Here is a 16,435-nt window from a genome sequence, read left to right on the forward strand (position 1 = left end):
GAACGGAAACGCCTACTGTACCTCCCAAATTGATTCTGAAGTCTTTTGAATAGTTCTGCTTTTTTGTTCCTGCTACTGCTCTCTAAAATGTTATTCTATAAATATATTGTGCAGTGATTGTTTGTTGATGAATAGCCTGCATATTATTGTATTATTATTATTATTATTATTAAGTAATATACAAAATTTTTCCAGATTATATAAATTTGTTACCAAACATCTCTGTAATCCTATGTGAATTTGGAATAAATCCACATACTGTGTTAACAGAAATATACATTACCAGTACTTCTGGTCCATTTAGATTAGAGACTTGGTTATAAAGTCTGTGTGCAGTGAAGGTATAACATGAAGTGCGTCTGATGATATCTGGATTTGGTACGGTCACCCCGGAGGCAGTCACTGCTGTCCCTAGCTAAGCAGAAAATTGTGTGCTTCTGTTTCTACAAATTGCCTGGGTATTCACGTAAAGTGTACTGTACATTTCAATTTGTTTGCTTTCCAGTTTGTTATTAGGACAGTAGCAACCATTAGTGATTGCGTTTGGTCCTCTAGGAGCAAGATATGTTACACTAATGTTGTCTTGAATGTTCACGTCAATAATTAAACAAGCTCTTAAGTTCTGTAGCTAGCACTGCTTTGAATAATGTATTTAAAGAATTCTTAAAGCCGTTCAGTTGACTTACTATGTAATCACTTCAGACGGGGTACAGGCTCGTAAAAGTCCAGTTTTACTGCAGCAAAATAGATGCCCCACAGGTTTTCATAATAAATGTAAACCCTTCTCATTGCATTGCACCGGCAGAAGAGGAAATGTAGGAGGTTTAGGGTTTAATTACTTAATTGGGGACATTTCAGATAGAGACAGCAAATGCCAAGTATATGGAACAGGCTTGATTCTGAGCATATTTGACAGACACCCTTCAGTGTATTTGGCCCTTTGAAAGGAAAGCCTCTGTTTGCAAAGCTTCGTAGATTAAGATGGGTTTCGTTTAGGTGTGACAGCAAGTCATTACTGAGTTCCTTGAGCCAGTGTGCGAGCTAGCTCCATTACCAGCGGCTTGAGCTGTGATGTATGACTCCAGATGCTCGGCCCAATTGACCATAAAATTGCTCTTCGTTTCTGGCATTGGAGAGAAGCTCTAGTTTGCAGCCGACCCTCTCATTACTCTCTTCCTTCCCTGCCATCCCAGTTCTAGGGAAACTTCTGGAAGGAATTAGAAACGTCTGCTGTTAACTAAGGAGCTGATGAGATTTGCACGTGAGTTTGGAATTGCTGGGTCTTTTATTGTGTCAGTGGACATCTGCTCCTTCAGGTGGTAAAAGCTGGGGAGAGATTTTTCAGAATGTATTTGTAATACAAGAACCAGTGATTGTTAAATCATTATTAATTGCGTTTTAAACAAATAAACTGTGGATTACTAAAGTTATGTAGACCTATGCCTTTAAAATGCCGCAGGAATTTTATTGAAAAAAAAACTTTGTAAAGCAGACATCAGAAAATAGTGTCCTTTTCAGATTCATGAGTTTTAAGTATGGCTGTATGTGCGCAGATTTTGGGTGCTATGGTCTACTATAATCTGCTTTAAAAAAACATTACAGATACTTTAAATACATTTAATATTATTAAATCAAGTCCCACTATCAGAAACAAAGACTATATCCAGTCTTTAACTTTATATTGACGTTTGTGCCTTAAAACAGGTGAGGTACATACAGTATGCTAGCATAATGAATTTCTACTTACAGGACGTGAGAGTTTTAACACGGAACGTGTCAGTCGCCCTGCATAAAAACCGAAACCGAAATAAACGAATGATATATTGTCATATTGCTTGATGTAAATAGCCAACACTTCTGCTTCAGAAATGGGGTCTTGAAGTCGGTCCAATCGATTAACAGTGGCTTAAGCAGGGAAAAATTAAATTTAATGGCATTCATCATAAAAAAGAGGCAAATGATTTTTTTTTCCTGCAAGTACCTTTAAAACAGATTTCCGTGATATATGGGACCCTTAAAGAGCTTACTGCAATTTATTATTGTGCAGGAGTTTTCCCTAGTAAAGTGCCAGCACTGACCAGTAAATCTCCATGTCAGTGGTCTCTCCCATTGTTTCAAATGGCACACATGGAGCACACACCATGGGGGCGCAGTAATTCTGCTTTAATGATGTAACACTTGGGTTTGCGAGACTGTTTGAAGGCTGCGGGAACGTGGGGTGGTTAAGTGCTTCAGACATTGCATGTCCCACAGTAATTACCGCCTGGTTCCCAGTAATGACTGCTGGCGACGACCCACCAGTGAAGTCATAGCAATTTAAGATGAGAGCTCATAAAAATACACCTGCCTCGTAGTGTAAAATGAGTCTTTAATGTTGGTTCTTTGAACTCTACATTTGCAGCCCACAGTGTTAACTAAATATTGTTCTAATGTAGTTCGTAGGTTAGCATCATCTGAGCTTCTATTATGACCAGACATAGATGTGATTCAGTCATAGCAGTACTCTAGTTACGTCTTTTAGGTGGAATTCGTCTGTGGTGAAAATGTTTCCCACCATATTGCACATTGTTTTTGTTTCATTTTGGCGTTTTTTTTTTTTTTTTTAGAGGGACATGGTAGGAAGGGGTTAATCCTTTTAAAGAACAACTTCAGAAATACAGAGGAATTCTGCTGCCCAGCTACCACTTGCCCTGTTGCTTTCTTTGATGGGAAGTGGGTGTTTTCTTATTTATACTGTGTAGAGGTGGAAGTTTTTAAAATGGATGGCACAGTGGTGTAACCATTAACACTGCTGCCTCACAGCTCTTGGGTCCTATGTCCAGTTTGGGAATCCTTCTGTGTGTTTGAGTTTGCATGATCCCCTTTGCCCATGAAGGTACTCTACAGGTGCTCCTGTGTCTTCCCACAGTCTGAAGACCAGCTGTGCAGGTTAATTGGCATCTCCTGTATGTGGGTGCACCCTGTGGTGGACTGGTGCCCCAACTGGGGTCCTTTCTTCCGCTCTGTGCTGGCAGGTTCAGACCCTGGATCCCTGTGAAACTCTCAGGATAAAATTGTTACTTAAAATGGACACATGGACGTTTTTCAGATGAAGTCAGAACGAATTGCTCTGCCAGAGTTTCTGCAAGTCTTCATGGCTGTTAATGCCTATTTGCCTGTGTGCTTTGAGGCTTGTCAGAATCTTTTTTATTTTGTCATTTTTGTTTTTCCTTCAGTTGGCTCTGCAAGGCAAAGCAAAACATATTACGGACACTTAAGCATACTGTAAATATACATGGTTCTGTCAATTTTAGTCTAATTTCTTTTATTAAACCTTCAAATGATTAATCAAAAGTCATTAGGAAAGCTTCTTTTGAAACAAACAGTATGGCTGTATGTGCTGATAGCTGTAATGGCTTTTATTTTCTAATGGTCCTGGTTTTAAGTTAGTTCTTTAGATGGGGGAAGACACATTTTAATACAACACTTATAACACTTAGTGTTTATTTGATCTGTTCCATTTGAGTAGCTTTTACCATGAGTTACAGGGTATCTGTTGCTGGTTAAGATCACTGCTACTGACTAGAAACACGTAGTTGAAAAGAAGCATAGAAATCACTGGAGGAGGTCAGGAAATAATAGGAAGGTCTGGAAACTTTAAAAATGACATCATTGTGAAGAAAACAGAGCAATGCTCCGAGGAATGGAAAGGAAATCTCTCTTTTCCCAAAACTGAGGAATTTAAAAAAGTGGAGCGCAATTTCATTTTTTCTTCTGGTAAACACTCCATCTACCGCCTACGTATTAATCCAAGTTGAAAGTCTGCTGGCAGGGAAGTTATTAAAATTTCAATGCAGAGTACTTTATTTAGTTTTAAACAAGTTTTTTTAAACAAATGTCTGTTTTGTACAGATTTAGCTCATGAAACATTTTTAATGTAGTTATTTTTTCTATTCTATAGACCCAATTTTACAATTGTAAACAAAAAGAAAATCAACAAAGCAGCCTGGAGAAACCAAAGGCTTGCAGATATCCACATCCACACTTTCATCAGACATTCCTTAAACAATCCCCTGTGAGATTAAAGTGAAATTCTGTAACTTCTATTTGCTTTACATCTAGAGAGTGTCTCTGAAAGGAAATAAAAGCACTCCATACTCAGGGATAGGTACAGTATTTATTGCACTTTTTGCACCACAATGATACCTGTATTTATCTCTCTAGACATACAGTATATAATCATATGAAATTACAATGATAAAGAATTTTTATTTGTATCGTTAGTCAAATAACAAACTTAAATAATTAGTAGCCATCCCATACAAGTCTCACTCCAGCTGACTCACAGTTTGAACAGATTGACTTCTGCTTGACAATTTAATTGCCACATTCTGACTTGAATAAATAAGTACCGGGATTCGTGCTACTAATGGAGGATGTTATTTCATGCAAATTAGTCGTTTCTGTATTCTCAAGTCTTAATAAAAGCTTTTGGGATTTTCACAAATACAAGATCTACAATGTTTAACCCCAGAGAGAATGGAAGGAACGCTGTTTTTGTTTTGGAAACAGTCTGTGAGTGACAGGACATTTAACACTTAGTGTGTTAAATAAACTCACCTGTTATTGCTTTACAAGATAGGACACAGAGCACAACAGTTTTAAACTGCAAAGGCATTGCTGGAAATTTTAAAATTGACACCATATGCTGGAACACAAACAAGGCACTCAGGCACTTTTCTTCCAGTGACACTTGCAGTTTTCATGGTGCACTGTGCAAACTGGGCTCTAGAAATCAAAATGAACACAAGTAAGGCAAAATAAGCCCTCTGCTAGAGTGGAGAATATTACGTGATGAATAATAGGGGGCAACAATGATAAAACTGAAAGAACGATGAGTTTGTGTCATTTACTAAATGTATAAACGGTATGTATTAGCATCATTTTACTTTATGTAGGATAGACTTTACAACTTTCAATTAAAGAATGACAATTAAAAAAAAAAACACATCAAACAAACAGCCACTTCTTCCATAATCTGGCTAGTACCCAGACATAAACCTTATAAAATGTGTAATTTAGCGTGTTCCACACCATTACAGAATACAGACTAACAAATACTCTCCCTGGGAGTAAAATATACAACTCATTTCTTGCTGTATATACAGTAGTGCGATACTTCAGGGTTTAGGGATAGAAACACTCAGGTGTTAGAACACAGAAATCCTGAGTCTCCTCAGTGGCCCGAACAGGGTGAGCCCTCCACTGCAGACATCGCTGGCCGGAGTCAAGCCTGTCACTGGAGTTCTCCAAGCAGGGCTAGTGTTGACAGCAGCCGGCAGGCTAGAGAGGACCAGCTCGCGGCCACAGCAGTGACCCCAGCGGCCTGGTGGGCCCATGTCAGCTGGAAGTCTTGCTGTCTGTGCTGCTTCAGTCCTGCAATCGGTAGTGCTGTCTGGGACCCGCTGTGCGAATAAGAAGCAGGTGGCTCTGGCAGAGCTCGTTCTGGAAGGAAGTGTGGTGCACTGACTCGACATTTCTGACTGGAAAGCTGTTTATCAGTTGGCTGGCTACTGACTGAGCCTATGGATGTAACATTCGGCTATAATTTATAGAGCGCTGTGTTAATGCTGGGACCCGGCTGCCTCTGGTTTGATGAGCTGCGATAAGGCTTTATAGAAGATACCCTTTATAGACACAGGGCTTCCTTCAAGGAACCCTTGAGTGATGAGCCAGTATTTAATAGTTTTTCTTTTTTAGGTGAAATAAAATGTACATTACTCTGCTGTTTTTGACATTTCCCTGGTCAACCTGATAAAACGGAATATCTCCTTGGGCCTCCCGGTGTTGTTTATTGGCATTTTCTACATCTTCCCCACAGTGGGGAGTACAGGGAAAAACTCCTTTATTGGAACTTCTGCCGAAATTTCTGCTGCCTCAGCTCTAAAGAGGAAGTCAGAGCACGAAGGCTTCAGGTTGCTAAGGAGGCAGAGGAGGGGAACGATAGCCAGCTTACAGGCCCCACGGGACCTATAAATCTTTTCCGTTCTCTTTGGAATCCCATTGAACTGATTTACAGAAAGTCCAGCGAGACAAAGGTCTGTGGCTTCGGCTTTCCCGAATGTACCATCAAAGTGCAGAGGGTTAGATTTTGCAAGGCAGATGTCCTCCCCTTGATTTATTTTTTTATCCATGTGTTGGACCCAGTCCCATCCCTATTGCCAACTTTCCAAGGTCTCTTGCAATGGAGAAGACACCCTGTTTATTAACAGCAGCAAGTCATTAATCACAGCTACTCCTAAGACCTCAACAGCACTACAATATTTGCTTTGTTTGTGCCTTGCTCTGCCCTTGCTGGTTAACTCCTAAGTGGAAAGGGGATCAACACTGACAGGCTGTTCTGAAGGACTTTTATGGATCGACTGATAAAAGATTTGATCAATGTCATTTAAATTCTTGAAGATCAATGCATGACACTATGTCAAGGACAATAAATGTTATTAATAAAATGTGCATAAAAGGTATAGTAGTTAATGGAAAGGAAATGAATAGATTATTATGGGCATACAGTATGATGAACGGTGTCAGCAGGCCATTTTCACACTTTGAGTTTTTTGTTTGACACAGCTATTGTTGCTGCAGCTATGTTTAAAGTTTACCAGTGCCTCAGTGGATGTTGGAATCCTTTCCGTAGTTTCATTTTAGGTGAGAGAGAAACAAATATCAGCGTGTAGCATCCGACTGCAGGGTTCCTACCACCAGGGACATTGACAATAGCTTTTATCCACGTGGTTGCCAAACCAGGAATAGCTCTGTGATTTGGGAACCGAGGTGCAGTATTTCTGTATTTATCCCAGCCGTGTGGAACATGGTTCATGCTGTGTTCTTTCTTTATGTAGAACTCAGTTTTGCACAGGTGTTCTCCCACATTCAGACCTCGGGGGCCAATCACTGCTGACCTCCAGAGTACAGGCAGAGCCATTCATAACGCCTTTAATTGCCTGTTCAGGTTCAGTGGTAAAGTCAGCCCCCCCAAAAAATGCGAACAGGCAAAAAAAAAATTCATAACATAACAATAATTTTATAGTTTACTGTATATATCATGTTACACCTTTATGGACCCATAGCTGAATGAAGATGTTTCTAAGATTCTTATTCGGCCTTTGCTTCCTGGTTGCATCCTCCTGGATCTGTACAGTCTGCCTTCACTCATGTTCAACGTCTAGGACTTGGGAGTCTTTCTTCTTAAATACTGTAAATTGATGTGTCAGATGTCAATTAATACTCTCTGAGCTGATCATTGTGAACAGTGTGCTGACAAATCTAAATGGAAGGAAATATTATTATTAAAAAGAAAAAAGCCAATGAACAAATTCAGCTGGACTTCACAATGACATATTGCTTTTGTGTTTCTCTTACGAGACTAACTTATGCTTGCATGTGTATCGGTAGTTTTTTCTGACCGTGGCTGTACAGGATTAATTACATCTATATTTATATTCATATGTGTGATACGTTTTTCTGTGTACTGTTCTGTTCTAGTTTGCTCTTGTGTGTCTGGACTGTGAGTAACTCTTGTATTGTATTGTATGTATTGTACTATTATTATATAATTCGTTTCACTGTGGCTGTGTTGTGTGTGTTAAGCTGCTGTTGCACTGCAATTTCCCTCACGGGATCAATAAAGTATCTTATCTATCTACAACTGAGCAATCTATGTTTTTACTAGTCTACAATCAAGCAAAGGTAGAAACATCCTTTTCGTGCTCTTAAATTGTTAGATATGGAAAGAATCATGCTTCTTTTTTTAACACCTCAGTGAGCAAAACTGCTGTGCCACTGTTGTTAATTTGACAGCCAAGGGCAAATTGCAGAAATTGTACTGCAAATATTTATATTGTGCAATACAACTTTTTTGTGTACTGTTCTGTTCTGGTTTGTTCTTTGTCTGTTCTGGACTGTGAGTAACTCTTCTTAGTGCACTTCTCACTGTACTGATTGTATTGTATTATTATTATTGTATCATTCATTACACTGTTGCTGTGTTAAGCTGCTGTTGCACTGCAATTTCCCTATCTAAATCAAAGTCTCTGTACCCAGCGTGTTTCTCATGTAAACGTGTTTACTTGCTGACCACTAGAGGGAGCTTATCCTTATCTTGACAAAACGAATGGATTAAAGCACATTTCCAAACCACTGCAGGTAACAGCACTGTACCTGCATTTTAAGGTACATAAAAAAACGACAAAACATAACTGATGTAATATTATCGAGAAACTTCTTTCTCAACAAGAATCTCATGCTAATTTAAAACGAAACACATGAAGATGTGACATATTACTGCTAACTTTACTTTTAATTACTGTTAATAATTTTTCCTGGGTCCTAAGACAAGGAAGCATGTTTGATATAAGAGTTTTACTATTTCAAAAGCAGTAATCATACAGTACATGATAACAATCAATATGGCTTGCATCATAAAACCTGTTTTAGTTCTTTTGGTTTCTCTCAGAGAAAATAAAAACTCTTGCACTGACAAAGTCAAGAAGACATTGTCTTTTATTTGCCCAGAGTAGTCAAATTCACTTATTTGTATAATAATTAGAACTACACATACTGTATAGAGTAGCTGTTTTAGACCAAAGTGCACATATTCCACCACTGAAGTGCAGCTTCCTCCAAAATAGTGGAAGCAAATCAGGGGGGAGAAGAGAGAAGTTATTGCACCGATTAAAGTAAGGGAGACTTAAGTGAAGCCAGCTTGTACAAGAGTAGAATCCAGGTAAGATAATAGGGTTAAAACCCCCTACTTTTCAGAGTGCCATGGGGTCTTTAATGACCTTGTACAGTAGTTTAACGTGTCCTCTGAGGGACAATCCCTCCCACTGTGCAGGGTGCCCAGTCACCATGCTGCAGCACTAGTTGGGAAATTCTAGAGCAGAGGAGAGAGCGCCACCTACTGGTGCTCCAGCTCTGCTTGCAGCCTACCACCTGGTTTTCCTACGGTGATTTACTATCCCAGTGTTGACTAGGCCCAGCCTTGCTTGGCTTCTGAGATCTGACCAGATCAGTGTACAAAGTGATCAAGCTGGTTTGTACTGCGTTTCTACTATAGTAGTACATCACTAAGGGAACTTAGCATCGAAGGTAAAAGTAAAGAACCAAAATGTACTTTTCGCTTCATAAGGCTGATTTGCAGTTATTCAAGAAATTCTCAAATATTGTACTGTAGATTTCCCCATGGAGCAGCTTTGCAGTTGGATTAATTACAAAATGTGCTTAGAGCTCCACTACTGCTGTTTTCTAATTGATTACAGACATGCATATGGGCACCCCCTTCTCCTTCAGTGTCATAAGCTAATTCATATTAATATTGTTTGTTAACTTGTATTTGTTAGACCTATTCATCCTTGCCAGTCTATAAAATTTATGAGGAATTATATAATCCTAAATCATAGCATGTGGTACTTCTATAACTGCATCGGATTTTCTAAAGAATTGCTACCCCCTGCTGAGATGAACAGTGAGCGTGCAATACATTTATAGAAGCAAATACAGTGCCAAGAATAAGTCTGTGAACCTCCAATGTCATTATGAAAATTACAATTTTGTACCATGGAACCCCTGTGTCATCAAAACCAGTCTTCTTCAGCAGAAAGGTTTGAGATAAGGTGGTATGCAGTATAAAGTATATAAAAAAGTGCTTAATTAAATGTCAGTCCAGGTGAAATAATACACGAGTCATTAGTTTACTGATCACAATTAAGGGTGTAATTAGAATCAAGTGGTTAATAATAATGATGCCTTACACTTATTTATCTCTTTTCTGGACACTCAACTCAAAGCGCTTTGCATTTAGTGGGGACTCCCCTCCACCACCACTGGTGTGCAGCCCCACCTGGATGATGTGAGGGCAGCCATAGTGCGCCAGAATGCTCCCCACACACCAGCTCTCAGTGGGGGGAAAACAGAGTGATGAAGCCAATTCATAGATGGGGATTATGAGGAGGCCATGATTGGTAAGGGCCAATGGAAAATTTGTTGCCTGGTGTCCTGGACAAACTCCTTCTGACAAGAACCTCAGCCTGACTGTCAGGCATGTTGGTGGGAATGTCATGGTTCTGGAGATCCGGAGAGTGATGGTGGGCCATCCATCTGTCAGATGAAGCCAAGTCAAAAGTGGCTCATGCAGCAAAACAATTATATTAAACATAAATGCAGATCTACAACAGAAGGAATTTTGTATTTTGTACTGGCCACAGTCCTGACCTGAACCCCAATGAGATGTTACGTCAGGACCTGAAGCAGGAGAACCTTCAGTGGTCACCAGCTCGAAGCTTGAATAGCATGACAAACAGTTACAGAAAATGTCCAGATATTGCTGCTCAAGGAGGTGCCTCCACTTACTGTATCTAAGGACTGACATACATATTCACACGAGGATATTTATTATTGGATCATTTTGTTAATTACATAATAAAAAAATATAATGTCTTTGTTATACATTTAATCAAGCTGAATTAATCTTGTATTAATACTTCCCTGAGGACCTAAGTATGTTTAGGATCGAAAATAAACTAGAATACATACCAATCTAGGGGGTTTGCAAACATTTTTTGGCACTGTATAGTTTAACAACAGTAGTTTATTGCACTGAACAAGTTAGTGAATCCCATTGTCGATGATGATGGATGTCAACACTGCCACAGTACTATGAAGACACTGAAACTGTAAGGTCAGATGAAACTGTTGCAGTGTTTTCTCCTACTGTACTGAATGTACACAAAGCTAAACCTGATGAAGTGGTGCAAAAATTCAGCTTTTAAGCGAGACAAAAATAGTAAATAAAATGTTGCTCATTCCCATAAATTGGGGCAGTGATCAATTATCACTGTTAGTCCTTAATTTCATCCTACGGAGAGGGGTATCATAAAATGAATCAGCTCAGCTTGTGGGAGGCTACTTTGTAAGTCATAGTAAAGGAATGGGACACAGATGTTTTGCGCTCCGGCAGTTGCACTATAGGCATTATGTGTTACCTAACGTGTAGGCAGCCATATGGAAGAAGGAGTTTGGAAACATCCCATTACAAGTAATATATCACTGAGCTGACAGCAAGGATTTCGACTTGTTTTGATTTCAATCATGAATGCAGCTGCTCAGCTGCTGTCTGAAGTAAATTTAACCCCTTCTCATGTACTGTATTTTTTGGAGAGTAGTTTTCAAGCCTGTTTTGCAAGCTCATACGTGGTGGTGTATTTTTGCAGGGCTAAACGTACAGTAGATCATTCTCCTTTCCCTGTGCTGTGTGTTTTAGGATGCGAGAGCTCAGTGAAAGGCTGGAGTTAAGCACACGTGAAAAATAAAGTATGAAATGGATTTCTGGAACGCGGCCCTTTCTGTGTTTCGTACAATTGACAACTTCATACTGAGAACAGCATGTTCCTGCTTTTACAATCTGACGAGTCTCCTGCAGCCGACAGATTTGATCTCCAAACAATAGGTTTGCACTTCCCTTCTGGAGTCTATGGCAGGGGAATTTAATCAATGAAGACACAGGAGACAGGGAAGGTAGTAAAGTATCTGAAAGAAAGCCAATGATTATGAGCAAAATGCAAATAATTACTGAGTTTCTGATTATATCACAAGACTTCTCATGAGGAAAGTGTAACATTGCATACTCCTGCTTTTTAAACAAAGAAAGTGTTCAATAATCACGTTTACAGCAATTTGCTTTTGGATGCAGTACATGTCTATATTGAAATACTGTAGCTAAAATGAAATGTAATTAAGTTTAGACATCCATAATACTGTTTTCTGAAGTATGGTATAACCTTTAATTCCTTTAAATCAACTGTGTGTACATTTAATTTAGAAAAGAAACAACAGGACTTATTTAATATAGAAATATTTCACAAATAAGATCAAACGAACAGGGTGATAAGCTAATGTTGATTTTGGCAGACGTTAAGATCAACCTCCAGCTGTTTAATTTGTTTATCTCATAAGTAAATGTTATGGCTCAGGAAGGAATGGTTTCGTGATCACTGAAATGAGGAATATACTGTACACTATGAATTAAACATTAAATACACTGACATTCCATCACCTCCATTACTGTATGTGCTAATTTGGTGAAACTATTTCAGGGGCTTTTATTGATTTATTTTGATTGAATGCCTGCATCTTTGGAACGTTCAAAAGCGTTTATATCGAGACTGAGATTTTTTTTTTTTACTTTAAAACAAACGGAAAACAAGTCACAAAAATAAAAAACAAGTCCCTGAAAGTGAGGTCATGTGAGCTATGCTGTGCTGGACCCCTGCACCTCCCCCGCCCTACAGGGGAACCTGTTGCCAGGACAGGTAGTCAGAAGAGGAAGACAGGGAAAATTCCAGGCATCTGCGCTCTCCTAGGAAAACAGCTGTGGCTTCCAGAGGAAACAACCATTTTTTCCCATCAGTTGAGACCCTTGATAGACAAGGGCCTGGCTTGGCAGGGCTCATTGAGTAGGATGCACTTTATGGCCTAGAAGTTAGAAGAGAAACAGGTTCCGCAGTCCAGCTTTTGGCAGAAGCCTCGTCTATTCCCCTGACGTGAACACATCTACTTGACCTCACGGCAGTGCATCATGGGAGATTCTTTTGCTTCTCCTTGACTCTTATGTTTATTTTCAATCTTACATTGACCTGGTGTCTGCAGAATCTGTAGAGACTACACTCCTGCCAATAATTAATGTATAATAAATAATATGTAATGATGCAGAAGTAAACTAATCATGCTAGTGTGTGAAATTGGGCATGTGTTACAAAAGTTTAAATACTTTATTTCTTTGTTTAAGCCTTCAGTTGACATAGTTGAAACACTACATATTTTACTGTAACTTTCTCAGGATCAAGCACTTACTTTTAAAGCATTTGATATTTTAAGCATGTTAACATCAAGCAGATTTACTTACACATGCACTCTATAATTTATGAGTTAACCTGCAACAAACAATAGTATTGTCTCTTACCAACAGAATTAAAGTTAAATAACCTTTTTTTAAAAATCTAGTATCCATTGAATAAAAGTGTTGCAATGTACTATGATCATAACACACTCAATATAAATAACTTTGTGTATAAATACAGACTTCAAGTAAAGCTTTTATTTCTTATCAAGAAAATAACTAGCGACTGGGACATCGACCATCTCTCTTGGCTCAGATCTTATGATTAATGGGCTCTATATTTAAAACACTTAAGTGCTTTAAAGTCCCCATTGCTTCCTATTGAGTCCAATGTATTTATCAGCATGGCAGCAGTAGCCTGTAATATCCATTAAATGACGTACATTTGATTGTAATTTTTTTTTCTTTTTTCAGGTTTTCTTTCTGCTGAGTGTGGTGTATTGGGGGCTGAAGACATTGTGCATACTGGCTGGCAATGAGAAAAAACACCAGTGAAAAAGTACCTCATGTTAGCAAAATCCTTCCAGCAAAGGCTCATTGTTTAAAAAAAAAAAGAGCCTTTGCTTTTCATAGTGATTTTTAAATGTTTTTTTTCCTTTCTGGAGTGCACTGCACCATCATGTCATCCAACATATTTCATGTATAATCCTGTTGGAATTACAGATGCTATACAGTGACACAGTAAAAATTATTAGGCACATATAATATGTCAAATTATTTATAGATTTAATAAAATTAATTTGCTAAAAAATAGCTATTATGGCTAGTACTAGTGACAGGCCACATGTGACAGCAAAAAACAGTCGTCAAATATACTTTCTGAAAACATTTTAAAAGAATAATTTAACAGTTCAGAAGTGGTTAGCTTCTGCAGCTAAATTTATGTTTCACGTTGTTTAATATTTTCATATATTTCATGATGTTTATTATATAGGAAATGTTTCAATCATGAAGCAAACATATACAGAATCTGCAATACAGACATACTGTATGGTACCTATTGCTTTTACAGTATTTACTGAAGCTAAGCTGGTGTGAGCCTGGTCAGTACCTGGTTGGGAGACCTCCTGGGAAAAACTAAGGTTTGCTGCTGGAAGAGGTGTTAGTGGGGCCAGCAGGGGGCGCTCACCCTGCGGTTCATGTGGGTCCTAATGCCCCAGTATAGTGATGGGGACACTATACTGTAATTTGGATGAGACGTAAAACCGAGGTCCTGACTCTCTGTGGTCATTAAAAATCCCAGGGCGTTTCTCGAAAAGAGTAGGGGTGTAACCCCGGCGTCCTGGCCAAATTTCCCATTGGCCCTTACCAATCATGGCCTCCTAATAATCCCCATCTATGAATTGGCTGCATTCCTCCCCACTGATAGCTGATGTGTGGTGAGCGCTCTGGCGCACTATGGCTGCCGTCACATCATCCAGGTGGATGCTGCACATTGGTGGTGGTGGAGGGGAGTCCCCATTACCTGTAAAGCGCTTTGATTTGAGTGTCCAGAAAAAGTGCTATATAAGTGTAAGCAATTATTATTATTATTATGATGAATTATTACAGTTCCATCTCTAGTCTGCCCACACTCTCTTTCAGGGGAGTCTTGAACTCAAAATGGTGCCTCCACCTTCATTAAAATTCCTATGTCCAATCCAGCCCATTCCACATGGTGACCACTTGTACAGTATGTGTATAAAGTCATTTCCTGCAGCTTAGTCACAGCAGAGCAGAAATAAAGTGCTCATCTGTCCAAAACAAATGTGTCTAGAATGTTATGTAATGTTGGCTTAAAATTAATGATACATTTTTAGACATCTTGCCTCGGTGAGTTTTTCACTATCCATTAATCAGCACTTAATTACTGTGCGATGGTTAAATTTCCTTTCCTAGATTATATCCAAAGCTGTTGCTGATGAACTGAAAAATTATAGTAAACTAAATTGTTCATCACCAGATGGCGTCACTGTGACTCCGTGAACAATCTATGAGTATTGTATCTTCATTACAAATAAATCTGTACAACGCCTTCCATAATTGAAAACAGTGCCTTAGAAATTTCACATCTTTTATAATTAATTTCTTCTGTTATAGTAATTTTATACACTGCATGCCTCTCCATATTGAAACATTTACCCTTTCAAAATATTTTGACAAACTTCACTGTATTCTGACATCAGGAGTCTACACTGGATAATATATGTGCAAATTAAATGGTATTTTAAGTTACTGAAACAGTTTCTAATGAAGAAATAATATTACTTGAGAACTGTTTTGAATTTACAGTCTATTGATGGTTAAAGATGTTTTAAGAATAACGCTCACAGTAGGGTGCCTCTTATTTTTTTAACAGAGGCCTCTTTCTCTTAAAATCTCTTTCATATACTGTAGATCACACCACACAATAAAGGGTACTCTGAATTATTGCTGTATTACCAAGAAACTAAATGACTCAAACAAAATTAAAACAGCTATTCTGCATTCTCTTCCAAACTATTTTTTTCTTTGAGTAATGCTTTTGAAAAGTAGCATTCTGTCCAAAGTAGTCTAGTAGCCCTGTGCAGTAAAGAGAAATAGTATCTTTATAAACAGTTTCACCCAGTTCCAGTGAGGCGTATTCAGGATATAAAGTTCAAGGTATAAAGAATCAATAATAATGAAAACAATAGAAGTACAGGTGAAAATGCTTAAACAGATTTTTTAATATTATGAAGTTCATAGTGTATATGTATTATTTAATGAAGAGCAAAGGCTCTATTTTCCTAATTCTTTGTATTTGTTTGGAATGAAAGGGAAATGAAAGATTAGAAAAACAACAGCGCGCGTCTTTTATCTCCCAGTTAGAAAAACAAAGTCCAACAGCAGGGCCCTTTGTGCACTCCCGCATGTGGTTTGCCAGCTGTGGTTTGAGCAAGCCCTACAGCCCTACAGGAAACCAGATGCAGTCCGTGAAAACACTTCTGAGGGCGACTGCTGGATTTTGACAACTTCTTAAATCGATCGGCTGCCACTAAAAATGGGAACTCTTGACGTCCAATATTATTTCTTGCATTGTTTGGACTTTTCTCAAATGAGTTAGTCCCCGTGCGGCGCAGTGTCATGGCTGTTAAACCTGCTTCATTATAGCTTTGGGGTCTTGGTATCTTAAATCTTAAATAGCGATCCTCCTGTGGGAATCTGCATACTGTTTCCATGTACACAGGGACATGTCTTTCTTCCACCTTCTCAAGGCAGGCTGGCTTAGTTATTTGGTGCCTGTAATTGCCCCTGTGTGCTTATGCAACCAGCTGGCTGATAAGCAACGGGTGAATACGCTGGCCCGCTGGTAAGCAATTAGTCTATTTATTGCGATTTCCTGCACATGTGACTAAGGCACAAGCGTTCCACAACCCCTTTGTTATTATAGAGTCTTTCTTCTCTCACACCCCAGGAAGCTTTTCAGTTTCATGAGTCTGGCGGATCTGCACCTTGGGTCCCTTTCTCTGAAGCTACTGTACCTGGACCGCTGCCTAGAAATGA

At 38.8% G+C, this 16,435-nt stretch overlaps 1 protein-coding gene across 4 annotated transcripts in view; it reads left to right on the forward strand.

The window, feature by feature from the left end:
• Positions 1-14,960, forward strand: part of agmo (alkylglycerol monooxygenase) — a 60,252-nt gene extending 45,292 nt beyond the window's left edge. For all 4 annotated transcript variants that reach the window (XM_088600450.1, XM_088600449.1, XM_088600451.1 and 1 more), the window contains one exon: positions 13,346-14,960. In XM_088600450.1, the coding sequence (XP_088456576.1) occupies positions 13,346-13,426 (81 nt within the window). In that variant the 3' untranslated portion in view covers positions 13,427-14,960. The remainder of the gene's footprint in view (positions 1-13,345) is intronic.
• The last annotated feature ends 1,475 nt before the right edge of the window (positions 14,961-16,435 follow it).

Source organism: Lepisosteus platostomus, chromosome 12 (genome assembly GCF_059453375.1).
Source record: "Lepisosteus platostomus isolate fLepPlt1 chromosome 12, fLepPlt1.hap1, whole genome shotgun sequence".
NCBI classification, from domain to species: domain Eukaryota; kingdom Metazoa; phylum Chordata; class Actinopteri; order Semionotiformes; family Lepisosteidae; genus Lepisosteus; species Lepisosteus platostomus.